The sequence below is a fragment of the Pelophylax lessonae genome (genome assembly GCF_965119305.1).
Source record: "Pelophylax lessonae genome assembly, chromosome: 9".
NCBI classification, from domain to species: Eukaryota; Metazoa; Chordata; class Amphibia; order Anura; family Ranidae; genus Pelophylax; species Pelophylax lessonae.
Window position 1 is genome coordinate 267,003,772 of NC_138776.1, and position 15,992 is coordinate 267,019,763.

General features: G+C 45.9%; 3 protein-coding genes across 3 annotated transcripts in view; 1 reads left to right on the top strand and 2 right to left on the bottom strand.

Annotated features, from left to right (window-relative positions):
• The window catches only part of LOC309564449 (uncharacterized protein), a gene marked incomplete at both ends in the record, with an annotated part of 28,123 nt that extends 23,834 nt beyond the window's left edge, over nt 1-4,289 (bottom strand). Inside the window, one exon of the mRNA XM_082269079.1 lies at nt 3,016-4,289. Coding sequence (XP_082125205.1) covers nt 3,016-4,289 — 1,274 coding nt within the window. The remainder of the gene's footprint in view (nt 1-3,015) is intronic.
• LOC309562954 (uncharacterized protein) overlaps nt 1-15,992 on the bottom strand; it is a 109,017-nt gene that overhangs the window by 32,790 nt on the left and 60,235 nt on the right. The window lies entirely within an intron of this gene.
• LOC309562785 (PRKCA-binding protein-like) lies at nt 10,607-11,915 on the top strand. Its single transcript, XM_082267089.1, has one exon. It carries the CDS (start codon nt 10,685-10,687, stop codon nt 11,885-11,887), a length of 1,203 nt encoding a protein of 400 aa, XP_082123215.1. The 5' UTR covers nt 10,607-10,684; the 3' UTR covers nt 11,888-11,915.

Sequence of the window (15,992 nt, forward strand, 5' to 3'; positions counted from 1 at the left end):
GCCCTTCCTATCAAAAAAATGAGGCAACAATGGGCAGAGTTTGGTTGCTGAACTTTTTTTCTAACGCCCACTTAGCCACCTGCCCCTTCCCTACAGATACTCTCTGGCTCTGACAAAGTGACCACCTCACTGAGAATAACCTTCTTGAGCCCCTTCAGTCTGGATTTCACTCTCAACACTCCACAGAAAACTGTTCTCCTAAAACTCACAAACGATTTACTAATGGTGAAAACCAATGGACACTATTCTTTACGCCTACTCCTGGGCCTCACTGCTACCTTTGACACAGTGGATCACCCCTTCCTCCCTAAAAAAAAACTATATTCCCTTGATCTTCCTAAATGTGCTCTTCACCGGTTCCCATCCTACTTATCCCACCAGACCTTCAGCGTCACTTGCAATTCTACTTCCTCCTATCCTCTTTCTTTGTCGGGGTCCCCCAAGGTTCTGTTCTTGGACCTATCCTATTTTGATCTACACCTCCTCCCAGGGTCAACGAATAGCATCCCATGGCTTCCTATACCATTTCTAAGCTGATGACATCCAAATCTACGGTATCGCTCTACCCCACAGCTCACTCCATCAATCTCCTCGCACACCACTAATTTACTAACAGACATACAGTATGAGTCTGGATGTCACACCACTTTCTCAAACTCAATCTATCCAAAACCGAGCTCATAATATTTACTCACTTATCCCAACATACCCCTTCCTCTGACTTCTCTGTCAAGATCAATGACACAAACATCAACCTGCCCCCCATGCCTAGTTTCTAGGTGTAATCATGGATTCTGAGCTCTCCTTTCGGCCACACTTGCAATCACTTTCCAAAGCTTGCCACCTCAACCTCCGCACCATCTCCAAAATACGCCTAACTACGCCTATTCCTAACCAATGACACCACAAAGTTTCTAATTAACTCTCTGGTCATCTCTTGCCTCGACTACTGCAACTCCCTACTCATTGGATTACCTTTACATAGGCCATCCCCCCTTCAGTCCATCATGTTGCTGCCAGGCTCATCCACCTTAACAACTATTCAGTGTCTGCTACTTCTCTGTCAATCCCTCCACTGGCCTCCATTCAGTGTCCTCCACCCCTCTCTGCCAATCCCTCCACTGGCCTCCATTCAGTGTCCTCCACCCCTCTCTGCCAATCCCTTCACTAGCCTCCATTCAGTGTCCTCCACCCTTCTCTGCCAATCCCTCCACTGACCTCCATTCAGAGTCCTCCACCCCTCTCTGCCAATCCCTGCATTGGCTTCCATTCAGTGACCTCCACCCCTCTCTGCCAATCCCTTCACTGCCTCCATTCAGTGTCTTCCACCCCTCTCTGCCCATCCCTCCACTAGCCTCCATTCAGTGTCTTCCAACCCTCTCTGCCAATCCCTCCACTGGCCTCCTTTCAGTGTCTTCCACCCCTCTCTGCCTATCCCTCCACTGCCTTCCATGCAGTGACCTTCACGCCTCTCTGCTGATCCCTCCACTGGCTTCCATTCAGTGTCCTTCACTCCTCTCTTACAATCCTTCCACTGGCCTCTGTTCAGTGTCCACCACCTTTCCCTGCCAATCCTACCACTGGCCTCCATTCAGTGTCCTCCCCCTCTCTGCCTATGCCTCCACTGGCCTCCATTGAGTGTTCTCCACCCCTCTCAACCAATCCTTCCACTGGCTTCTATTCAGTGTCCTCCACCCTTTTCTACCAATCCTTCAGCTGGCTTCCTTTCATTGTCCTCTACCCTCTCTGCCAATTCATCCACTGGTTTTCGCTCACCCAACCAATTAAATGTAAAAAATGTGTGTGAATTCTTCCTTTCCCCTACTGGGGGGTTGCAGCCTCTCATCTCCTGGTGGTTTGCAGCTTATCACCTCTTTTATGTGTGCACCACCCCTGTCACCTAGGGGTGTTGCCTTAACATGTAACCTCCAGAGGGTGGGGAAGTGTGCAGCCTGTCACCTCTGGGCCAGCCAAGAGCTCCTCCCTCTCCTTCATAGGTAAGTTAACCACAGAGAGGGGGAAGAAGTGGTGCTCCTAGATAGGGAGCGGGCACCTTCTGGTGGTGAGAGGGTGGCAGTGCAGGTTATGCTGGCTTGCTTGCCTCCTGCCTACCCACCACCACATGACCCAGCGCGCAGGTGCATGTAGCAATTTCTTGCCCCGCAGAGTCCTGTCCCTGAGCTACTTACTTATATCGAAAATAAAATAGGAAATATGTTTTTTGCCTTAATAGCTTCCTTAAATCACATGGCTAATTGCATATTGTACTTGTTTGTAGCCTAAATACCGAAACTTTCACTTAAAACTGTAATTTTGTAACTTTTGGAAATGTCAGTAAAACTTGGCCATGCCAGTAAATTTTGGGTGTCGTGTCAGTAAATTTCAATGTGGTAGGTTGGCAACACTGCTCTGTCTCCACCTTCAGGATTGTTGGGCAGGAGGCCTCCACAACGTTCCAGTCTTCCCCAGGTATGTGATACTTATGTGATGATAAGGCATTTTTTTTATCCAGAAACATACATTACATTTCATTATGTCAGAGGTAAGAGGCAGAAATATAACAGAGACACGCTGCACATAGTATAATCCTTTTTAGTTGGGCCACATTTGAAAAGGGGAAATTAGACTTTTTTAAATCCAGAAATAAAAATTTCACTAAATTATGTTAGAGTAATGAGGCAGAAATATTACACAGACACATATAAGCCTTTATAGTAAGCTGCACTTAAAGAAGGAGAGACAATACTTTTTTTTTTTTATTTATCCAGAAATTACCATTGCATTGGATTATGTCAGAGGCACATAGCAGGAGTATTGTACAGTCAGCATTTCAGTTGGGGTGTAACGCATTTGAGAAGGACACACAGCGCCCAAAGGTTTCCCAGGTAATTTGAAAGCCTTGAAACACCTCCTAGGTGTATATAAAGGTGTGGGCCTTCCTATTGTGAGATCTCTGATGTAACGGCAAAATATGATTAATATAGAAGACATTTCTCGCACTCAGTACATTAAGACTCCTTGAGGGTTGTGTGCGATCTCAGATGTCTGTTAAGATTAGGCTTCTTTGAATAACACTTCCCGCACTCAGGGCAGGAATACGGCTTCTCTCCTGTGTGAGATCTTTGATGTATAATAAATTCTGATTTATGTAAATAACCTTTCCCACACTCAGAGCAGCAATACGGAATCTCCCCCGTGTGAGATTTCTGATGTCTGACAAGTTCTGATCTCCGCGAAAAACATTTTCCGCACTCAGGGCAGGAAAACCGCTTTTCCCCCGTGTGGGATAACTGATGGGCTGTAAGATTGAATTTCTCTGAAAAAGATTTTCCACACTCGGGGCAGGAATGCGGCTTCTCCCCCGTGTGAGATCTAAGATGTCTGTCAAGGTGGGGCTTCTGTGAAAAACATTTCCCGCACTCGGGACAGGGATATGGTCTCTCACCTGTGTGCAGTCTCTGATGTAGGTAAAGATGGGACAAGCTTAAAAAACCTTTACTGCATTCAGAGCAGGGATACAGCTTCTCACCTGTATGTAGTCTTTGATGTGTGTAAAGGTGGGACTTGCGTGTAAAACCTTTCTTGCACTGAGGACAGGAATATGGCTTCTCCCCAGTGTGACATCTTTGATGTGTATCAAGTTCTGATTTCTGTGAATAACATTTCCCGCACTCTGGGCAGGAAAACTTCTCACTGGTGTGCAGTTTCTGATGTCTGGAAAAATAGGACTGATTTGAAAAACATTTCCCGCACTCCGGGCAGGAATACGGCTTTAAACACGGGTGAGATCTTTGATGTTTAACGAGTTCTGATTTCTGTGCACAACCTTTTCCACACTCAGGGCAGATATATGCCTTTTCCCCTGTGTGTGTTCCCTGATGTCTGAAAAGATTAACCTTCTGTGAGAAACATTTCCCGCACTCAGAGCAGGAATACGGCTTCTCACCCGTGTGAGATCTATAATGTTTGATAAGTTCTGATTTCTGAAGAAAGCATTTCCCGCACTCAGAACAGGAATGTGGCTTTTTACCTGTTTGAGATCTCTGATATCTAGTAGGACTTAATTCAGAGCTAAAACTTTCCCCACATCTCCCCTGAATTCTGGCACCATCTCTCACAGTACGAGGTTGCTCAGAGTTGGAGGGATTCCATGGTCTATCCACACTGTGAAGTCCACCATCCATAGTGGAGCTCATTGTCTTTTCTCCTCCACAATCTCCTGTGATGTCCTCATATTCCATTTTACAGCCTGGAGATAAAGTGAGACGATCTTTTGAGGGTTTCTCCATGGCGTGTCCTGGGAAAATATAAAAACATCGTCAATATATCTGAGAGGGTTAGTTCACTTCCATCAAGATTCCATCTGGATCAGGTAGATATGAGTGAGCAGATGTTCTCTGTGGATGTCCCAACAAGCTGGGACTCTCTTCAGTCAAAGGGCCTTTGGTCCTCCTCCCAGATCACTTTTACATTTACACAGCCTTGTCAGAAGAGCAGGAACCAATGGAGACTGGGAGGGGCAGCAAAAGATCATTAATAAGAGAAGAATATATTATGGGTCACCTGTGCTGATCTCTGTAGGAGTGTCCTCCTCTATGAATGTCCTCGTCATTCCAGCCTCCTCCGTATATTGCTGATCATCCCTCACATACGTCTCTTCTACTTCACCCTCAACTTTCATCTTCATCAGATCTTCACCCTAAACCAACAGAATGGCAGAAAATAACATCTGTAACATAGAAGTATTTATGATGTGAGATCACATAGAAAATATCATCTTGTAGAGTTCACACATCGTCTCCACATGTCAGAGTGTTCAATCACTTTATGTTCCCGACCCTCAACTCCACCCACCTGATGATGGTGGGGGATGGTGTGACCTTCCTGTGTGGAATCTCGGGAATACAGAGGACGGGGACATCTCTCTGGTGGGTTCTTGTAGCTGGATGACTCCACCATGGTGTCCTGATACAGATCTTTGCGTTCCTTTAGAAACTCTGACTCCTCCATCACCCCATCCTCCTCTTTTATCGCTTCTTTAACTTCAACTTTAGAATCTCTCAGGTTTCCACTCTGAATATATAATGAAATAATTATTGAAACAAACATGCTTATGTATAACTCATAACTAACAATATTTGTTCATTGTATACCCAATCATGTTCTGCATAGTTGTGATCCCCCCGTGTGGAATCCCGGGAATACAGAGGACGGGGAAGTCTCTCTGGTGGATTTCTGTTATTAGGTACTTCCATTATATCCTTGTGTATATCTGAAAGATTCTCCATCACTCCATACTCCTCATCCTCCTCTTTATACTCTTCTTTAACAACAATAATACAATCCCCGAGGTTTCCACTCTAAATGTATAAAACAACATTCATTGTAACAAACATGCTTGTGTATAAATCATAACTACCAATAATTGTTCATCAACTACCTGATGATGGTGAGGGATGGTGTGATCTTCCTGTGTGGAATCCCGGAAATACAGAGGACGGGGACATCTCTCTGGTGGGTTCCCATTACTGGATCCATCTGTAGGAAACACACACACTGACTGAATACATTGTTTCTATGTGGTTATCAGATGATGGGGGATCTAGGTGGATCCTCCGTACTGCTCTCTCCTTTACAATAAAGTCTCCTCTTACCCGGTGATGTGAGGGGCGGCTGATTCTCCATCATGACGTCCTTGTAGAGATCCTTGTGTCCTTCTAAATACTCCCACTCCTCCATGGAGAAATAGACAGTGACATCCTGACACCTTATATGAACCTGACACACACAATGATACAGTCACCATCCAGACACATCCCTTGTCTGTTACTGGATAATGTCCCAGAATTCCCAGCACCGCTCACCTCTCCTGTCAGCAGCTCCATCATCTTCTTGGTGACTTCTAGAATCTTCTCCATGTTGTGTCTCTCAGGTTTTAGGGAGTCACATGGAGGCACTGTGATGGTCATATGATCACCTGACTTCAGAAGAGGAAATCTCTGTGTCGGAGAACCAATAGGAATATCATGTTAGAATCCCAGAATCCTCCTCACCTCTCCGGTCAGGTCTGTGTTTTATTAATAGAGATAAGAGTGATGTCATGTGACCTCCCAGAATCCTCCTCACCTCTCCGGTCAGCAGGTAGATGATCTCCAGGGTAAGGTTTAGTATCTTCTCAGTCATGTGACTCCGGTCCTCCTCCATCCTCATTGATGTGATCTATGCAGGTTTCTCTGTAGATGGACAATGGAGAATTATCTGGTTGGTATTGTATTGTATCGGTTGTACAATATTAGGATGGGGATATAGGGGGTTAATAGGTGGGCTACCCCCAGTGGGAATTAGAACATATAGATTGGGTTACCATGGGGTCTATTTATGAGTAACGTTTGCAATAATCATTCATCAAGCAAATCTGCATTTACTTTTTTTTGTGCCAATTGGGCAAATACATACATTCTTTAAAAAATGTTCTCTTCTTAACGAATATTCTTTTACTATAGGCAGTAGTAAAATACCACACTAGTAGGAGGAGAGCAGTTGCTGCACGGGGAGAAAGTAGGGGGAGAGCAGTTGCTACACGGGGAGAGCAGTTGCTGCACAGGGAGATAGTAGGAGGAGAGCAGTTGCTGCACGGAGAGATAGTAGGGGCGAGCAGTTGCTGCATGGGGAGATAGTAGGGGAAGAGAAGTTGCTAAGCGGGGAGATAGTACGGGGAGAGCAGTTGCTGCACAGGGAAATAGTAGGAGGAGAGCAGTTGCTGCATGGGGAGATAGTAGGGGGAGAGCAGTTGCTGCATGGGGAGATAGTAGGGGGAGAGCAGTTGCTGCATGGGGAGATAGTAGGAGGAGAGCAGTTGCTGCACGGAGAGATAGTACGGGGAGAGCAGTTGCTGCACAGGGAAATAGTAGGAGGAGAGCAGTTGCTGCATGGGGAGATAGTAGGGGGAGAGCAGTTGCTGCACGGGGAGATAGTAGGGGGAGAGCAGTTTCTGCACGGGGAGATAGTAGGGGAAGAGAAGTTGCTGTACAGGGACACAGTAGGGGAGAGCAGTTTCTGCACGGGGAGATAGTAGGGGGAGAGCAGTTGCTGCACGGGGAGATAGTAGGGGGTGAGCAATTGCTGCACGGGGAGATAGTGAAGGGAGAGCAGTTGATGGATTGGGGAGATAGTAGGGGGAGAGCAGTAGATGCACGGGGGGAGATAGTAGGGGGAGGGCAGTTGCTGCACATGTTGATAGTAGGGGGAGGGCAGTTGCTGCACAGGGAGATAGTGGGGGGAGAGCAGGGTACAGCTACCGACTAATACAGACACAGTAGACACAGGAGGCCGATGACTGGCTGAATAAGTGACCAATCAACTCCACATGGGTGTTCAACCTGTGGCCCTCCAGCTGTTGTGGAACTACAAGTCTCATCATGCCTCTGCTTTGGGATCCAAGTTTCATCATGCTTCTTCCTTTGGGAGTCATGCTTACAACTGTCAGCCTTGCAATACCTCATGGGACTTTTCTTGGAATGCCCCATAAGTTCTGTAGTTCCGCAACAGTTGGAGGACCACAGGTTGGACATTCATGGGACAGTTCAAAAATTATAACAAAAATCAAATCACAACCTGTCTTGATAGACAACAAAAACCATACGGTGATATCTCATGATATTATAAATAATACATTTTCACACAAAAGGCGTATCCTTCTTATAATTTAATAATGCACACAATAAAACACCATGGTCACACCCTAATAAAAAAAAAGTTCAAACATTCCCCCAAAAGGCGTATGGACTCCCCATTCACCACCCCCATAAATGGCTTTAGCCTTCATGACAATAGCCCCCATGACTCAATATAACCAAAATTGGGCGCTTTTACTTCTCTGATCCCCTGTTCCCACAGGCTCCTCTGGGGTTCAAGAGAGGTCCATGCAGTCTCGCCTCCTCTATGCTCCATTGGTCAGCCCATAGCACCTCACTGACAGGAGGAGGGACAGTCCACAGCTGGAGCATAGGGGAGTAGAGGAGAGTGCTGACAGCCCAGGGAAGCAGAGGATCAGTTAAGTAAAAGTGCTTTTCCTGGTTGGATTCCAGCTGTCCCCGTTATGTAAGGGTTCAAAGCTTAATTAGGTCTCAGTCATTTTCCCTTTCCCTGGAGATGGGCCTTAAAAGAAAAAAAAAATTCATACATGGGTAAATCTACATGTTTTTGTTCATAAAAAACATAAAATCCCCCCCTCCCCCCACATCTATATCACCTCGTAAAATTGCGTGTCCTCATAAAACGGTGACTAACTTCAGACCCCAAAATGATACAAAGATAACGCTGTAAAAGCTCTTACAGAGTCAACCATGAATAATGACCCCACAATTATTGCCCTTGCATGCACGACAATGTATGGCTAATAGCCCCCTCGAAGATAACATAGTAGAAATGACAGGTCCTCTTTAAGACATCATTCTTTTAGACCCCTATCATCACATGTGGACCCTAATGAGGCTGATTAAATATAGATCGGGCTTAAATAGCTCCTTTCCTGGTCACAGTGATCGGGGAATGACAACTCTGAACCTGGAAGTAATGAAATGCTTGTCTCTTCCGGGTTCCTTTAACCGGGGGGAAGATCGGAGAACTGATAACCCTCAACTTAGGTATGAAAAAAGAAGGAAGTGATTGGCGCTGCTTGGTGGGGTGTTTTGGGAATATAATTTGTGGTTACTACGTTCCTAGTGGGATATTGTGTGGAAATCTATAAAATTAATATTAAGATCTATGGGTGATCTCCTAAAATCAGGTATCAAATGATAAATCTATATAAAATCTGAACAGGTCTATGTGCAAATATTAGACATAAAGTAAAACCATATATAAATTACATCAGCAAATGCATACCATATGTGCAAAATGTGCAAAAAGGTGCAAAGCTGAATACAAAAAGTAAAGTGATAAAAAAATGGTTAAATATTGTCCAATAATAAATTAGTAACCATAAAATGACAATTGGTAAGTATACTCTTAAAGGTGCCAATAAATATAAGTGAAGAAATTAATAATATATATATGACTGCCAATAAATAAATAAGTGCAAAGGTGCAAGGGTGAAAAATCCTTGGTATATAAAACCGTGCAAAAAATGGCAATAAAAAAGGTGAACGATAAAAATATAAAAATTATATAAAAGATGTATATGGCAAAGTGTCCGTATAAATAATCAAACAAATAGATGCAAACACATGTGCAATCTCGATGACTTAAAAATCCAAAAAGAGTCCTAAACAAGTGAAGTCCGTATATGGTGGTTAAGGTGCTCTTTTCTCTATGCCCAAAGTATGGTGGATGGGCAGAAGGAAAAAGTGTTCCCCTGAGCCTAGGGTCCTGCGCTTACCAGATTCCCTTACCCCTGCAGGGGTAAACAGCGGGTCGATTTTTAGGGGATCGCTCCCACACACTGGCAATCAGGATCTCCCCCGACCTCGGTTTCACTCCTTAGTAGTGTACAGATGTCAGCTCAGTAGGTATATTAGGGATCCAGTACAGTACACGGGTATGTAGAAGAAAAGGGAAGGAGCCTCCAATAGTGTAAAATTGTTTTTTTAAAACAGCTTTATTAAAGTAAAAGACATGTACTCACAATATGTAAAAATCAAGCGTATGCCCATCTGGCATAGGAACCGCTTTAGGGTTGCATTTTTTGAAGTGGGCAGCAGCCAGGTGCGGTGTCAATTTTTACATATATACCCCCATCCTAAGCGCGGAACCACATAAACCTTTTCCTCAACTTAGGTGTTGCCACCTAAGTGGAGTGAACACATATGAATTACACAGGTTATGAGGCTGATTAAATTACCATCCTAATCAGCCACAGAACCTGTGGAATTAATGTTTGGTTTTAAAGGGATGAGGTGGCAACCCTACCTCCATTCCATCCGCTATGCCCCTCCCGGGCCTGCAGGAAGTGTAGTAGAGATCATGGTACATGGCATAGGTGGTCAGCCATGGGGAGTGGGGGATAATGGTGGGGTTGGTTGTTGGAGTCTTCGAAGGAAGGTTGTGGAAGTGCAAATTTCAGAAATACCCGAATCTGAATCTCATTCCTCGTTACAAGACAATGTTGTGAGAAGGGACATCTCGCATTAAAAATTCAATAAAAATATATTAAAAGAAAAGAGAAAAAAAATTAAATAAAGAGTGTTGCGGCCCCGTAAGTGGGGGAATGTTCTGCCCCTGAAGGGGCTTATCTAGTTTTCCACACTATATATGTGTGTATCATCATCTGCTGGAGATAAAAGACATCACAGTGACTATGGAGGAAGAGGACGGACATGACGGACATGACGGGGGGGGGGGGGGGGGGTTACTGGGTGTAAATAGAAAATAAGATCTTATTACCTTCTCTGCTGCCACTTCCAGCAGTGTCTCCTTTCTACTTCCTCCTGACTCACCTCTCACCCAGAACTTCCTGTTTGTACTTGACATCACTTCCTTTCTACTATAGAGACTTCCTGTCTGGGTAGGAGTGGGATCACCATCTTGTGGAGCTCAGAGGAACTTCAGCTCTAAGAACCGTCTCATAGTGTGAACACGCCCTTGTGCTGTGTGTGTATATGTACACATCATTTCCTGTCTTCCTTATAGACTTCCCATCTGGCTCGAAGTGAGGTTGTGTGACAGCCAAACATAAGGAAGCGAAATGTTTTCGGAGTATGATTACGACCTTGATGAAGACAAACTTGGGATTCCAACTGTCCCTGGCACGGTGGCCCTGAAGAAAGACTCCCAGAATGTTGTTGGGATAAGCATTGGTGGAGGAGCCCAGCACTGTCCTTGCCTTTACATCGTGCAGGTGTTTGACAATACTCCTGCCGCTCTAGATGGGACCATTGCAGCTGGAGATGAAATCACTGGGGTGAATGGAAAGTCAGTTAAAGGGAAAACTAAAGTCGAGGTGGCCAAAATGATCCAAAATGTTAAGGAGGAAGTAACCATTCACTACAACAAGCTTCAAGCTGACCCCAAGCAGGGAAAGACTCTGGACATTGTACTCAAGAAGGTGAAGCATCGCCTGGTGGAGAACATGAGTTCAGGCACTGCTGATGCCCTTGGTTTGAGTCGCGCCATCCTGTGCAACGATGGTTTGGTGAAAAAACTGGAAGAGTTGGAGAAAACCTCAGAGTTTTATAAAGGCACGATGGAGCACACCAAACATCTGCTGCGAGCATTTTTCGAACTCTCACAAACACATCGAGCGTTTGGTGACGTGTTTTCCGTCATCGGAGTTCGAGAGCCTCAACCGGCCGCAAGTGAAGCTTTTGTTATGTTTGCCAATGCACACCGCAGCATTGAAAAATTTGGTATTAACCTTTTGAAGACCATAAAACCAATGCTGAATGACCTAAACACCTACCTTAACAAAGCCATTCCCGACACCAAATTAACAATCCGGAAGTACCTCGATGTGAAGTTTGAGTACCTGTCATACTGCTTGAAGGTAAAAGAGATGGACGACGAGGAGTACAGCAGCATAGCATTGGGGGAGCCTCTGTACCGTGTTAGCACCGGAAATTATGAATATCGGTTGATCTTGAGGTGTCGTCAGGAAGCTCGCTCACGTTTTGCGAAAATGAGGAAAGATGTCTTGGAAAAGATTGAACTTCTGGACCAAAAACATGTTCAAGACATCGTATTTCAGCTTCAGAGGTTTGTCTCCGCAATGTCTAAGTATAATGACCAATGCTATGAAGTCCTGAAAGAAGCAGACATATTTCCCATTGAGGTAGATCTGGCCCACACAACTCTCGCCTATGGCCAGGGGGATGCTTATGCGGATGAAGATGGAGAGATGGAGAAGAAGAAAGAAATGTATACGGAGGAGAAATTGATTGATGATGAATAGACTTAGAGGGCATGTTATGGGTGCGATTCTTTCTGCCTAAGATATCTGTTACAAAGATGGAAAATATGATCACCTACAATCAATGGGAAGGGGTTTTGTAGATAAAATGTTCTATGTTGGGTAACTATAAAAATTTGTATAAATTTTATGAAATTAAACAAGATCATCACTTTGTGGAGCTCAGAGGAACTGTAGTCCCAAGAAACATCTCAGTGTGAACATGGTCTGGTGGGTGGGTGTTTATTTATGTATGATGAATATTTACTAACTGTCCTCCTCTTCCTCATCTTCATCTCCCACCTCCTTCCCCTTTTCAATTTCTCATCACCGGCATGTCTCCCTCATCTCCCTCTCCTCACCTGCCCTTCTTCATCTTTCACCTCCCTGTCCCCCTCATCACCCCAATGGCTCCTATCTTTACCTCCATGATTCCTCTTCACCTTCATATCCTTCTCTTCACTCCTGTCTTCACCTCACTCTCCCCTCATCACCCTTCTTTATCTCCCCTTCCTCATCTTCACCTCTTGGTCCCCCTTCTCACCCCCATCCTCAACTGCATGCCCCCCTCTTCACCCTCATATCCTTCTCTTCATCTTAAACTCCTAGCCTCCCCTTCTTCACCTCCCTTCCCCCTCTTCACCTCCCTGTCCCCTCATCGCCTCCATGTTCGCCTTTTCATCTCCCCTTCCTGATCTTCACCTCTCGGTCCCCCTCATCACCCTCATCTTCAACTCTATGCCCCCTTCTTCACCCTCATATCCTTATCATCACTATCCTGTCCTCCTCCTTATCACCTCTTCTTCATCTCCATTTCCTAGCCCCCTTTTTCACTTTCCTGGCCCCTTATCTTCCCCATGTTCACCTCTTCACCTCGCCAGTGGTGTATTTTGGTTTTGTGCTGCCCTAGGCAAGACTAAAATTGGGCGCCCCCCCCACCCCACCCACACCTATATAAATTTGCCCCACTCCTTTTTTAACGGATGTGACTCCCTCCAAAATTGAAGGACTACAAGTCCCAGCATGAACCCCTGAGATCTCACGAGAGGGAGGGGGGGTGAGAGGAAGTGGGTGAGAGATAGAAGGGGGGGATCAAATAGTGATAGAGGGGAGATGAGAGAGGGGAGATGAGAGAGAGAGGGGGTGGAGAGAGGGGGATGAGAGAGAGGGGGAAAAAGAGAAAGAGAGAGGGAGTGGGAGAGAGAGGAGGGGTGAGAGAGAGAGAGGGGGATTAGCGAGAGAGGGGTGAGAGAGGGGGATTAGCGAGAGGGGGGTGAATGAGAGGGGGGTGAGAGAGGCGGCTCTAGCAACCAGTGGCCAATGGAGTCTCAGGTGGAGGGGGGTAGGCTTTTTTGCTGCCCCCCTGCAAAGTGCCGCCCTAGGCCTGGGCCTTGTTGGCCTAGGCCAAAATACAGCACTGCACCTCGCCTTCCTCATCTTGACCTCTCGGCCCCCTCATCATCCCCATCTTGAACTTCATGCCCCCTCTTCACCCTCATATCATTCTCATCACTCTCCTGTCCTCATCTTCATCTCCTAGCCCCCCTCTTCACTCCACTTCCCCCTCCGGTCCCCCTTATTACCTTTGACTTCCATGCTCCCTCCTCAGCCTCATATTCTTCTCTATACCCTCCTATCTTCCTTGTCATCCCCTCTTCCTCATCTTTATTTTCCTGGCCCCTTCCTCACCTCCTTGTCCCCTTCATCATGTTCCGCTCTTTCCCAGCCCTTCCTCATCTTCACTCCCCTGTCCCCCTCTTCACCCGCCCTTTCCCCTCATTCCCTTTCTCTTGCCCTCATCATCCTTGTCCCCCTTTTCACCCCACTTTGTGTAGTGGTGAAGACTTTTCATTGCTAAATCATGTGGTGAGGACGTGACATATCACTTCCCAGCCGCCTGTCAACTGCCCTCTGAAATGCGATTCACAAAAGATCCCTTTTCAGACGACAAGGGCTTCTAAAATGTGTAAATGAGCCATAAAATTTATAATTACATAATCAAATACACAAATCATTTTACTAATGAGCAACACCTCCTTATTTGTGTTTTGTCTTTATTATGATAAATCTTCCTGTCTATACAGAATTATAAAACTTTATTGTACAATAGGTTATCATTATGTAATATTTCTTGTAGAACCACACCCATTTTATCCACCTTAATACCGAACACTTACTACAGGGGGCGCCAAACTTATGAAACAAAGGGCCAATTTTAGGTCCTTCAGATATTGGGGGGCTAGACTTTGGCTCATGTCAGTGGAAAAAAACAATGCCCCGTCTTAGATATCAGTGGAAGGAATTGTGCCCCATCATTGGGAGGAATAGTGTCACATTGATGGTGTCATTGGGAGGAATTGGGCCCCGTTGTTGGTGTCATAGGGAGAAATTGGGCCTCATCTTTGGTGTAATTGGGAGGGATTGTGCCCCTTCATTGGTGTCAGTGGGGGGAATTGGGCCCCGTTGTTGGTGTCATAGGGAGAAATTGGGCCCCATCTTTGGTGTAATTGGGAGGGATTGTGCCCTTTTAATGGTGTCAGTGGGGGGGGGGGGGGATTATGCCCACTGTTGGTATCAGTGGATGAAAATGTACCCCAAGGGCTGGATAAAAGCAAGCAAAGGGCCACATCTGGCTCCTGGGCTGCAGTTTGTAGACCACTGACTTAATACCTGCCCAGGCCAATTTACAGAGACGTGGGCAGCAAACCGGCAAAGGATCGGTACAGGCAGCAAGCAGACTAGGGTTGCCAATATAGAAAAAAAACGAGTTGCACTAGAATATAACAAATATCAAAAACAGGTTGATATGGCATCCAAAGCAGGCTTCAAAACTAGGGTTGCCACCTGTATGGGTTTCACCCGGACAGTCCGGTTTTTGAATGATGTGTTCAGGGTTCCATCTGCCTGAGACCCGGACACATTATTCCGAACGGACTGTGCCGGGAGTGACAACTCTGCTCTGCATGCGTGTCTCCCCTCCCCGCTTGAAGTTTGTCTCACAGCAGAGCGGACCGAAGCTGCCTCCCCCCCTTCTCAGCTCTGTTCTTTTACACACACATAAGGAAGAAGGGGGAGGAGGGGCAAGCGCTGATCAGCGTCTGTAGAAAGTTTATTATACTCATGAACAGGGGAGAGGGAGACAGTGACTGGGAAGGAGAACAACTTACAAACTACAGTGCATTGCGGCCCCCTCGAACTTTGCTACCTTTTTCCACATTTCAGGCTTCAAACATAAAGATATAAAACTGTAATGTTTTGTGAAGAATCAACAAGTGGGACACAATCATGAAGTGGAACGAAATTTATTGGATATTTCAAACTTTTTTAACAAATAAAAAACTGAAAAATTGGGCGTGCATGGCTCCCTTTACACGCCGGACCACGGTACAAGGATTGTATTGCAAGGTTGTTTTTCTGACTATTCACAACTAGCAACCAGGGACAGCCATTTGTCTTTTCCTTGTTTTTGTGGTCATGGTGACACATTCCATGGATTATAGATTCCAGTGCCCGCCTGTTGGGTATCCCGGATGGTGATCAGGAACACTGTAACTGGTGTGGAGGTTATCAGGGACACTATACCTGGTGTGGCGGTGGTCAGGGACACTGTATCTTGTGTGGTGGTGATCAGGGACACTAACTGGTGTGGTGGTGATCAGGGACACTGTAACTGGTATGGAGGTAAACAAGGACACTCTGGTGTGGAGGTGATCAGGGACACTGTAACTGGTGTGGAGGTAATCAGGGACACTGTAAGTGGTGTGGAGGGGATAAGGGACACTGTAACTGGTGTGGAGGTTATCAGGGACACTGTAACTGGTGTGGCGGTGGTCAGGGACACTGTAACTGGTGTGGTGGTCATCAGGGACACTGTAACTGGTGTGGTGGTCATCAGGGACACTGTAACTGGTATTGAGGTAAACAAGGACACTGTAAGTGGTGTGGAGGTGATCAGGGACACTGTAACTGGGGTGGAGGTGATCAGGGACACTGTAACTGGTGTGGAGGTGATCAGGGACACTGTAACTGGTGTGATGGTGATCAGGGACACTGTAACTGGTGTGATGTTTATCAGGGACACAGTAACTGGTGTGGAGGTGATCGGGGA

Coding starts and splice junctions, on each gene's coding strand:
- LOC309562785 (XM_082267089.1), top strand. CDS start 10,685: ATGTTTTCGGAGTATGATTACGACCTTGATGAAGACAAACTTGGGATT.